Here is an 11487-nt window from a genome sequence, read left to right on the forward strand (position 1 = left end):
GTAGCGAAGGCTAGCTAGCGTTAGCTAAACAGGGTAACTAACTAGTAAACGGATGAGTTAGCCGCTTAGCTAACGTACTAGCTAATATCACCGTACTGTTTACACCAGCTACACATTAGCTAACCTAGCTAGAGTTGCTAATTTACCTAGCTACAGCGTTGTATAGAGTAACTAACTAGGTTAGTAAACTGATGGATTAGCTTCTTAGCTAATACGCTAGCTAATGTCACCCTACTGTTAAAAGGAGCTACCCGTTAGCTAGCCTAGCTAGCTAGCTCCGTTATCTAGCTACAATGTTGTATAAATAGAGTAGCTAACTAGTAAACTGACGGATTAGCCTCTTAGCTAACATGCTAGCTAATGTCACCTTAATGTTTACAGCATCTACCCGTTAGCTAGCCTAGCTAGCTAGCTCCGTTACCTAGCTACAACATTGTATTCGAGTCAGTTCATCATCGTCAGTTAGCACAGGCGTCGGCTCGGACCGCTGGTTAGCAGCGTTAGCTAGCGGGTTAAGTGACGGGGAGTTATTGTCCGTTGATCTTTGTGGTGACCGAGCCAGTCAGTCACTGCATTAGGTTACAAAACCGGCATACCGGACCGCGCAGTGCCCGCCAGCCGTGCATATGTCCGGCGTTAAAGCTGCGATGAGCGACGCCCCCTAAACAAGACACACAGCGGAGGCCCGGCTAATGTTCTTACCGGGCTGCTCTGGCAATGACATGTGACACGGAATCCGCTGATGTGACCAGGCTCGGTGCCGGATCCTACCTGCTGCGAGGTGAGCTCCACATGCAAGGCTCGGGAAGATGACGCTCCGGGACTGCTGACAGAAGGAGAGGAGACGGCGAGGTCCCAGACGGAGCTCATCCTTCTAACGGCGCACCGCGGGCGTTCGCCTCCGTCGGTGAGCGGGCTAAGTCATCCCCGTCCGCGGTGTTCGCCGGCGCGCCAAGGTTCAGACCCACGATTTTCTGCAGAGAAGGTTTAAGACGCTGCGATGTCCGTACTTCATTTAACAAAACAAAACGATATGGCAGGTCTGTGCGCCGCGTTATAAACAAAGTAAGTCCCGCTTAGGTAGCCATTATCCGACCTTCCTGGCCAAGCCTTCGCGTGACTCCAATTGGTTAATGTATTCGTCAATCAATAAAATATGCACAGGCGTAAGAGGGTGCCGTGAAATGATTGGTCTGAGGCAAATCAATCACCGAAACGGGGCGGGGAATGCAGCTGGGAACTGGCGCTGAGCCGTGTGTTTTTGGAAACGTGAGGAAGTGAAGGGGGGGGGGTGGGTTGATTCTAGTCACGTGACCCTCCCGGAGCTTGCGGCACGCGACGCTGCCTCTTGCTGGCTCGTGCGCATTTTTGGAAACACGAGCACTGACCTGAACAAGACATCGATCCGCCGATGGAGCAATCTATTTCTTCCGTGAAGAAACTGTCTCAGCATTGAAAAAGAGCAAACCTGCAGACCAAACAAGAGAGCAAACAGAAATAAGAATGAATAAAAACCGATGTGGTCAGTTTAAGGTCGCACACAAAAGCGTTGACGCTGCACTAACCACTGTGGGGCGCCGTTGAGTTCTGCCGTGTCAGGGCAGGTTGGTTTGTTGGCAAACCAGAAATGATGCGGATTGATAACGCAATTGTTTTCGCCCTGGCTTTGTTGGTTACCAGGTCTCTAACAAGAAGCAAGAGCTCATCGTTGAATTAGTTTGTAATATAATGCTAAATAAGAGATGTGCAACAACCAAATGCATATGTAAAACAGCATACAAGCAGTTTAATATGATGAAACGCATGGCGTTATAGGATTCTCAGGTTAACCCAACAATTTGCACCATTATGTCTCTAATTATCTCTTGACAAACTACTCGTCTTTAACAGATATGAGAGCTTGGCTGTGCATTATCTCAATGCACTCAAAACTAATCATTATAGATGTAATCAGTGTACTTTGTTGTATGAATACCCACCCAGATGCAAGACAGTCAAGTGTCTAAGGTGCAAAGGACACAGAAGCAGAAGGGCCCTAGCCTTTGCACCGCTGCTGGCTGACTCATTCCTCATGCAAACACATTTTATCAAAAGAAAGAAACTTACACTCACATTGCTCTCCTTACCTACTGGGATTGTTTTAATCTCGAGAAGAAAAAGTATTTCAATGTAAAAGGCAATAATAGTTTTTGTGAAGTTGTGCACGTTTTCTGCATTGTATACAGATAAATTAAGGAAACTGATGATTTTTGTGTTGTCTTTCTGTAGTGTGTGGGTGTGTGGGTACTTGTTTTCCAGGGAAGAATCCACACACTAGTTTTATGCATTGTTTATTCTAGAAACATATAAAAGTTTCATTCAAATAATCACTGTGTACAAATCCCAGAGGGCACAGGGGGCCCGATTACTCTAAAAATCTACTGCAGCTTCGATTGCACGTAAATGTCCGAACACTGAACTCGGCCGCTACGCCCCAGTGCAGATATAACATGTCGAATGCAATCAACACGGTGATTATTAAACATTCAGCACTTTATACAGCACTAAATCAACACAACGGCTATCGGGGGTCATACTGATAAGAACGCCCATCTTAGAACTGTACAAACACAAGTATTTAGGTCTATTATTAAGATAACGATGATGGTTATTATTGTTATTATTACACAGGTGCATATTTGTTTGGGGAAATTTCCATACTCAAATTATGGAAGTACAAATTAACATGGACTGTTTCAAAAAAACTGATTTCACAACAGAGCTTTACACCGTCCTGCCAGTCTGGTGCGGTCTGGACACAGGACACATGAACTGCAGTCACCAAGTATGGAATCCTGGTTCAGTCATTCTGTTAGCGCATCAGTGTGTAAATTATGTATGAACATAGTCACTCACTTTTTCCAAGAAGGCCCAAGAACCATCAACTGTGTATATAAGGCAACTCTTAAATTGCATTGCTTGTGCAAAAATTAAAAAACAATAACTTAGCAGGAATAAACATATCTTGTTTCACTTTTAAAGGGATTAAAAACATTGCTAATTGTATGAAAGTAACACCTGGTCTTCATTTATGACAATAGCTACTGTGAACTGTGGAAAAACTTTACTTAACAGTGCCACCCAGTGGCAAGGATCAACAACAACACAGGGATCTATTTGGGTCTCATCCATCCTAATTTGTTTTGCATTATAGGCTACATAAAAAAGGACATAAGACTTCATAATAGGGATTTAAAAACCTGTACGTTTTGCAGGGAATAATCTGAGCTACTGTATTTGTGGTAAATGTCTCCCATTGAAACAACGCTCCTAACAAGCCCAAGTCCCTCCCCCTCCCTCGGAAAGGCCTGGAGGAATCCCAGGCAGGGGAAGGTAACGTTCCGCACGCGCCCGCTGGTCTTCCTGAGAAGTTTCAGCGGGGCAGTGGTTCTTGGATTAGGCTTGGCGCTTCTGCCACAGGGGCTTTCAATGGCTCGCTCCTCACTGGATAAGCAGGGATTCGGTCTCCTCCAGGCCGAAGCGCGTCTTGTATTTGTCGAAGAGCTCGGTGAGCGATCTGATGTACATGTCATGATACATGTCCACAATGTCCGGGGTCGGCTCCTCGACCTTCGGCACAGTGATGGGTTCTCCAACTGAAAGAGAAAGAGGCTCATTGTTCCCTTTAGAAATTGGTGAACGTCATACTTTAGAAGTCTTCTCTTACACCAATGCTTAAAACAACACACGAATTGGAGGCCCGAAGGAAGGTTGTTAAACATTAATGTAATTGACCGTGAGATTGGGGGACAGCTCTGTTTACAAAGATGTCCTTGGACTATTAAGTGATCCCACCCTAAATTATCCCAGACTCAGCAAAGTACGCTTGGATTCCACTAATGCAGCAATAAAGATAAGTCAACAAATTTTTTCACAATCGCAACAAATTTTCACGGCAACGTTCTAAAGCTCTCCGACCAGTGGCGCTGCCCCACACATAGTAGCGCACTAAGAGAACCGTTAGAGGGAGTATTTTCAGCCTTTCTTACCGACGGTGTTGATGGGCTTGCAGTAGGGCACCATACCCCAGGACTCAGAGGAGAAGAAGCCGCAGCCATGGAAGAGACAGGGGGCAAAGCCCAGCAGCTTCTGTAGCTTCCGCTGAAGGTACCTGCGCCAGGAGCCCTCCTCAAAGATCACCTGATGATACGCCTCGTTCTCCCCGAATGAGTACACGGGCACCAGGTCAGCTCTGAGACGCAGGGCAGACGCGCATGCATGTCAGGCAGACGCAGAGGCGCATACACACGCACGCATGCACATCACGAGTCGTGGTGCTTTTAGGACTTTTTTTGGCGAGTTGCCACATCTGGCTACTCTGTAATAATTCTGGCTGAATGTGAAAATGAAGGTTAAACAGTTTGAAAGATTTTTTGGAATGCCTTCTTGAAATTGGAAGGCTGGAGGTATACTATGGCTATTGCTCTGTTAAGAACTTTTTAATAAAAATGTACAGTTGGCACAACAGTCAAAGTACAATAAGAACCGTCAGGCGAAAATGTGGCTGTTCTGTGACACACCATGTGACACACCCCTCACTAATTGACTAAACCTACCGAATTTTACATTGATGCTAGTGGGTGCTATAATTCAGACCACAACATTACTCAGGTCTAGTTTTTGAATTTAAGGAGTCTTTTTACCTGTGTTTGTTTGTTTGTTTGTTTGTTTTTGAAGATGCCATCTCAACGGGAACGAGAGCAGACGAGTTGTTTGTTTGTGTGTTTGTTTACCCTTTCTGGAGAGCTAGTTTCACAAAGCCTTTGCGGTTCTTGAGAGTCACGCAGTTCTGTCCCGGCACGCAGTCCAGCGATTCCGCAGCACCCCCCACAACGATGACCACGGCGTTCCCCGTCCCGTTCCGAGCCAGGAGGTAGTCGATGGAGTTGCGGTTCACTGGGCAGATACCTGGGAAAAGGACACCCATGAAAAAGCCATCAACTCGCCAACTTCCAGGCGCGAGCACTGCACGTGAACAACAACAGCAGGGTAGCCACGGCAGGCACACGTTCCACGTGCGCGTCAGTCCGCAGAGTGAGCGGGCGTGCGTGCGTGCGCAGCCGGGCAAAGCTCGGACCCTCCCCCGATAGACTCGCATGTGCTTTTGAACTTTTATCGGCTCACTGCCGTGTGCAGGTGGGTGTACGTTCTGTTTCAGATAATAGATACGCGCTCAACAACATTAGGTTCTGTTTGTGTTCCGTTATCCACCACCGTTACCAGGCTGCCACGAGATGTGCGGTGTCACTGACGTAACGTCAGGATTTAAATAAATAAATAAATAAATGAAATAAAAATGCAACAGACGTTATGCTAGAAATTTGGGGAAAGGAGGCTTACTCACCTGCAAACATGATATAGTCCCTGAGCACAGGCAGACGGAAGTTTCCGGCGAGTGTGGCCAAGGACGGCCTGATTCCAGGAAACTTCTTGGAGAATCCCGTTGCCTCTGTGGAAAAGTTACAGAAGGCGCCGAAGCAAAAGATCCCGTGGGGATGGTAACCGAAGACGTAGTTCCGGCTGGGGAGTAAATCATGGGTCTTGATGAGCTACAGAAAACAAGCAGAAAAGAAACAGTTTACGGCACTGATAACCAGCTCATGTCTACACCCCAAGAAAGCCCAGAGTTGCACTAACAACAAAAGGGCACAAAAGGGCAACAGAGGAGTGACTGACATGTGGTACCGACATATCAGCTCAGTGCACCATCAAACGGGCAAATGAATGTTCTGTGTTTCTAGGAGGTATTTGGCTAGAAGAGCTCAGGGACAAATCCTGAACGTAAGCAACAGGAATGAGACACACAGCTGTGTGCCATGTTTCCTAACAAACACGGAGAACTCACGGCACAAGAATTCTGTCCCTCATTTCAGACATCCTTATGCTATGACAGGAGATGACGTGTCCTGTCCTGAAACACACTCACTCCCTGCGTAAAGGGTCCCGCATGGCTGGGTGTCCATGGCACTGAGATGAGAGGAGTTTGGAAGCATGCACACAGGTGCTGGTCTCCTAGAGACCACTGAACACATGTGCTCAGACCACTGAACGCAACAAACGTAACATTTAATCCCCTGTCACTTAAAAACCATAACGAGAGTAAGATTCTAAAAACAGATTCAAATTCAGCATAAAACGTACTACAAAATCCACCTATTTTAGGTTGGGAAGAAACAAATTTTCAACTTTGTTGTTGAAATAATAATTATAATAATGTGCTGTTTTTGTGGTTTTACTTCTAAAAGCAACAGGACCAGGCTGTGGCGTGGGTGTCATGCCGCTGACCCTGATCGCGTCAGGACTAAAGGCTCCGAGGAGGTTTGGCAGACCAGGCTGGCTGTGCGGAGCTGCACACGCATCCAGTGTCTTCTGCAGTTTTTTATCATCTTCACGTGTCTGCGCTTACTCTGCAGTCAGGCATCTCAACGCGGGACGTGGGACACCCTTCCCAGGGCAAAGTACAAGCCAAGCAGGCAGCGTGAAGGGTGTGTGGTACTCATGGAGGTCGCTTAGCTGACCCTGATTTGTTTATCTGTTAGCACCAGCTGATGTCAGTGCAGCTGGGTATGTGATGCAAGCATGTATGAATACCTGAAGTTTCAGGTCAGCTTAGATCCCACTCGGGGTCTGACAGCTTGACCCCCTGTTTTCCCTTTATGGCAATAAAGATGTTCGCAGGCGACATGTAGATTGTCACACTTGTGTTTATCTCGCTCTGTGTGGGTTTTTTTTTAAATCTTGTCTCCAAGCTAAACAAAACAACAAACACTCCGCAACGTCCACTGTAATCACTGCAGTGTATCGAGAGAGAGAGAGAGCATGAGAGAGAAAGAGAATTGGCCCCACAGCTGATAGATGTTATCTGTACAAGATAAAGCATAACGTTATCTCTCTCTCTCTCTCTCTCTCTCTCTCTCTGTCCGCATTGCTGGAGGGAGCTATGAAAGAGGTTGACCAGCTGTTTAATCAGTGCCAGTCTGCCCACTCTGTTGGGTGAGCTGTATGCAGTTGCTGAGTAGATTTTGGAGTTTATCAGATATGTCTTGCTGTGTCTGTGCCGATACTCACCCTGATGGGAAAGTAGTCTCTGAAGTACGTCCACACCGTCCAGTTCCTCACCCAGGATGACCTGCGTCCTCCTGGAGAGAAAAGGGTTTGAGAGAAACAGGTTAAAGACAGATTAACAAGAATCATGACAACCAGTCAAACAGCAGCGAGAGCTCTAGTTTTTTTTTTTGCTTATTGTCTCATGTGTTTAGCTAAAGGAAAACATGGATCCTGCTTGTTGATGCCAATCAGTTTTCAGCATTTGGAAGCTGAAACATCTGGAGTGACTTACACGTTTCGTGATATGCTCCCTAGAAAACAAAGCCATGTCCATGCCTATGGTCTTATCATGTGAGTCTTACACTACTACCAGGAGTGCAAGGTGCTAACCACTACAGAAACATTTGCTTTAAAAAAATTAATCTCCCACGTGAACTGCCTGCGTTTGGTGGCTTGACATCCTCCTTCACCTTGTTTAGGGGTGTTCCAGTCGAAGATGAGCCAGGCCGCGTAGACGGCAGGGATCAACCAGCAGTCGGTGAAGAACAGGTAAACCATTAGCACGGTGCACACAAAGCCTGCGACAGGAGACACACAGACACTCCCTCACGACAGGTCCTCCCATCGTCGTGCCCGAGCGGGCAGGAATTAGAGCGCCCTGACCCGTTCCCTGGAGGGCTGAGGCGGAACGGGAGGTCAAGGTTGGATCAAAACGCTATGAGTATCAAAGCGTCGTGTGAAAGTGTCAAAAGCAAGGAGCAGGGTGAGAAGTAATAACATTGTTCGCCCCTGTGATACGGCCTCACGCGACGCTCGCTCGGGGTGGAAGCGGCTGTAAAACGTTAAAGTGTTAGAATGTCCGCGCAAGGACGAGAGTGCACGAAAGCAAGAGGCCAAGTTAGAGAAAGGGAGAAAGAAAGCGCGAGAGAAGGCGAAGGGGAGAGAAATGAGGATAGAGAGAGAGAGAGAGAGAGAGAGACTCCTAACTTCCAGAAGACCAGCCTGCACCCACGGGCTGGAGCGGCCGAGCCGAGCGTCTCACTCACCCATGGTCAGGAAAGAGACGATGAACTGCAGCACAGCCGCCACCTGCAGGTGCTTCACCAGCTTGGAGCGAGACAGCCAAGGAGAGGAGGCCAGCTCCAGCAGGGCTGACAGGAGGCTGGACCCTGTGCCTGGATCAGGAGCGAGAGTCATTGAGAGCTGGGCAAATCCTCCCCCGTCTCCTACTCGCGCGCTGCGTTGTGTTTTTGCGCCCAGGTGCTTAGGTCACGGCCTCTCGCTGCCGCACGCCGGGTGGGGTGGGGGTGGGGTGGGGGGGGGGGGCTGCTTCTCGGGACAATGTAATATTCCACCGTGGAATTTTGGACTGATGAATAAAAATAGTTGTTGGCACTACTGCCCACTGCCTGTCTGTTCCCAAACCTCCCACTCCCAGGCAGCGGCGTTTTTTGTCACTATGCAAACCACAAAAATGCGCGGGCCCCAGAGAGCACTGTCCCCCTGCTGGCCACAAAAGGCCCCCCCGAACAAAACGGACTAAACGCATACGTTTCGTGACATGCTCGCTAGATAATCAGAACTCGCTTGTATCCCGGTGGCACCCATGAAAGAAAGAAAAATTAAAGAAAAGGAACCAGAACGGTTCAATTCTGACTGCAGTAAGAAGATAAATTATGATTGTGTTTTTCTTTTGTTCTTTTTTTTTTTTACAGCAAATGTCTTTGATTACAGCCCCAGACAACTTAGCTTGGGGCCCCAGAAGGGCCAAATCTGTCCCTGCTCCCAGACACCATGTCCCACCTCCATCAGAGCTCAAGGCCAGAGGGCCTTCTTTTACAGGCCCAAACAGCCTGCTGGGTGCATACAGCACCACCCAGCACCACCCGCATGACGGACAAAGCCGAGAAATCCTCCACCCTCACCCCCAAACTGAGTTGCCTAATCCCTTCCTGACCTTCCGGAAAAAAATATCATCACCAGAGGTGCATTCTGGGACATGTCGGCTGAATAGCACTTGATTGCTTTGATTGATTAGACAGAGGGTTGCACGCAATCCCATTACACGTCTAATCAGTAGTAGTCCAGTACTAGTCCTTTCCCACTAAGATACGGGACTTTTCTGAAGCAGTTATCAGGGAGCGTTTCCATGACTTGGAAATTTTCTCCTGGTAGGTCCTTTCTCTCCACAGAATCTCGCTGACTTCTAGCGTATTTAACCCTTACATTTGCGGTTTCTCATCTATGCATCTGTCATTCCTCCAATTAGTGATTGTTATTATAAAACTACAAGAGTCTCCAATACAGTTCATACTCACTAATAAATATGGTTATGTACTGTGCAAAAGTCCTTTTAAACTATGTCAGCCTCATTACTGATGTTAAACTTGAATGCATTTATAAAGTGCATCAAAACTGACAAATTTAGCATGATTTGAATGTCACGGTAGAAATATTTTCGTCCTTGTACGTAGTGTACAGTCCCAGTGTCCTGGCCTTCTAATCCACCCATAAACTCACCTTTATTCACGCCGGAGTATGCGGCGAGTAACGTCTTCATTTTGGAGGCACGGTATGAATCTTGACACACGGTTTAAAAAACAAATATATTAATAAAAATCGCTTTTTAAAACAGGTCAGCCCCAGAGCATCCCTTCAGGAGCCTTTTCCGTCTGCGCAGTGCTCACACCCACTTCTGCACTTTAAGCGCTATGTGGAAAGGTGTTAGTAAAAAAAAAAAAAAAAAAAAAAAGGCACGTGGCGATGAACTATAGAACTGGAAAATTATTTCCTAATGCGCGAGGTTGCTCGTGCCGCTAAAGTTACAGCAACCACTGTAATGTCCTCGGGTTTATCCTGCAGTACCACACAGCCCTTGCGCTTTGGGATGAGCGTTATAAAGGAGCGGGGTAGCAGCTGACCGGACAGGGCTGGACCTCTAACCAATCACGCTAAGCACATACTTGTGCCCTCCCTGCAATGCTTAATCAAACTGTAACTGCATACCAATATCTATTTGAAGGTTTATCTGGTATCATAAAAAAAGGGTGATAAAATAATATTGCATATGATTTGTTTCGGGGGGGGAAAACATCTTGATATAAGAAAAGCCGTACGCAAGGTAATACATCGCACGGTGCATGTTAAAGTAAGTATGTGGATATTCAGGTTGCGATGTTAACGTTCGTTAGCGCACTGGCGCGCGCGTCCTGCCTCTGTTCCTGGATGGCAATGCTGGCTCTGTCCGCGCGACCTTCATTTTGCGCGTCTACACGCGCGCCAAGCCTGGCATCTTCTCACGTGGCCAATTCTCAATAAACTTGTGACTCATGGACTTTCAGATACTGAAATCCGTAGGCAAAATTGACGCCAATTTTTTTTAGATGGGTCCATAGTTCCAGTGAGACGCAGCCAGCAGAGATGAGGAAACAGATGCAGTCTAGACAAGATCTTGCTCAAATTGTGGGATTTGTACAGTATCTGGAATTATGTTACCGGTGCAGCTGGCACGAAACAGCTGTGCTGTATTCCGACCTTTAGTATCACTGATTGATTAATCCTTGACCTCGATAATCCATAATTTACAGAGTTATCTTGTCGCCAGCCTTCTGCTTTTTGTGTTTTAAAATACAATATTACACTCGAAAATAACTAGAAAATAAGCATGCTAATTTATACTGAGATGATCAATCAAGTTAAAGGCTCAGGTGTGAGATTTTAACAATGAAATCTAAGTAAGATGAAGTTTCTTCAGCTTGTACAGAATGTGTGCAGTCCTTATCAGGGAAAAAAATAATCTTTTCCAACAGTCTCTGTGGGTAAGGGGCAACGGACATAGACAGCCTAGATTGGACTGCACAGTACTGCAATTTAATGTTGAACAGAGGATCTGGTTGTGTGTTACCAATGGCTTCTCTTGTGCAAGATCTGTAGTTTCAAGCTGTCTGGGTCTGTGTTGATGTCTGTACATCTAGTGGTACTATACTACTATACACTTGTGCTTTGTTCTCACCTCAGTTAAGATGCTTCATTATGTACAGCGGCGGGACGTCTTTGGGGCTGAATTTTTCACACAAAAGCTGAGCAGAAAGGGAGAGACACTATGTGTTACACTGTGTTACAGGGCACTGTGTGTTACACTGTATTACAGGGCACTGTGTGTTACACTGTGTTACAGGGCACCGTGTGTTACTCTGTGTTACAGGGCACTGTGTGTTACATTGTGTTACAGGACACTGTGTGTTACACTGTGTTACAAGACAATGTGTGTTACACCGTGTTACAGGGCACTGTGTGTTACCCTGTGTTACAGGACACTATATTACAGGGCACTGTGTGTTACACTGTGGTACAGGACATTGTATTACAGGGCACTGTGTGTTACACTGTTACAGGACACTG

General features: G+C 46.7%; 2 protein-coding genes across 4 annotated transcripts in view; both read right to left on the reverse strand.

Annotated features, from left to right (window-relative positions):
- Positions 1 to 1104, reverse strand: part of uvrag (UV radiation resistance associated gene) — a 72096-nt gene extending 70992 nt beyond the window's left edge. For 2 of the 3 annotated variants that reach the window (XM_035535564.2, XM_035535563.2), the window contains exon 1: positions 703 to 1104. In XM_035535564.2, the coding sequence (XP_035391457.1) occupies positions 703 to 870 (168 nt within the window). In that variant the 5' untranslated portion in view covers positions 871 to 1104. The remainder of the gene's footprint in view (positions 1 to 702) is intronic. The other variant, XM_027029229.3, reaches the window with a different exon arrangement.
- An 860-nt stretch (positions 1105 to 1964) lies between these two features.
- dgat2 (diacylglycerol O-acyltransferase 2) lies at positions 1965 to 9920 on the reverse strand. Its single transcript, XM_027029232.3, has 8 exons — positions 9607 to 9920; positions 8133 to 8261; positions 7557 to 7664; positions 7108 to 7178; positions 5384 to 5588; positions 4773 to 4947; positions 4029 to 4231; positions 1965 to 3635 (listed from the first exon to the last, which is right to left on the reverse strand). The coding sequence occupies exons 1-8, from the start codon at positions 9644 to 9646 to the stop codon at positions 3481 to 3483; spliced, it is 1086 nt and encodes a 361-aa protein (XP_026885033.3). The 5' UTR covers positions 9647 to 9920; the 3' UTR covers positions 1965 to 3480.
- Positions 9921 to 11487: the final 1567 nt, after the last annotated feature.

The sequence above is a fragment of the Electrophorus electricus genome, chromosome 19, assembly GCF_041902795.1.
Source record: "Electrophorus electricus isolate QZ-2024a chromosome 19, ASM4190279v1, whole genome shotgun sequence".
NCBI classification, from domain to species: Eukaryota; Metazoa; Chordata; class Actinopteri; order Gymnotiformes; family Gymnotidae; genus Electrophorus; species Electrophorus electricus.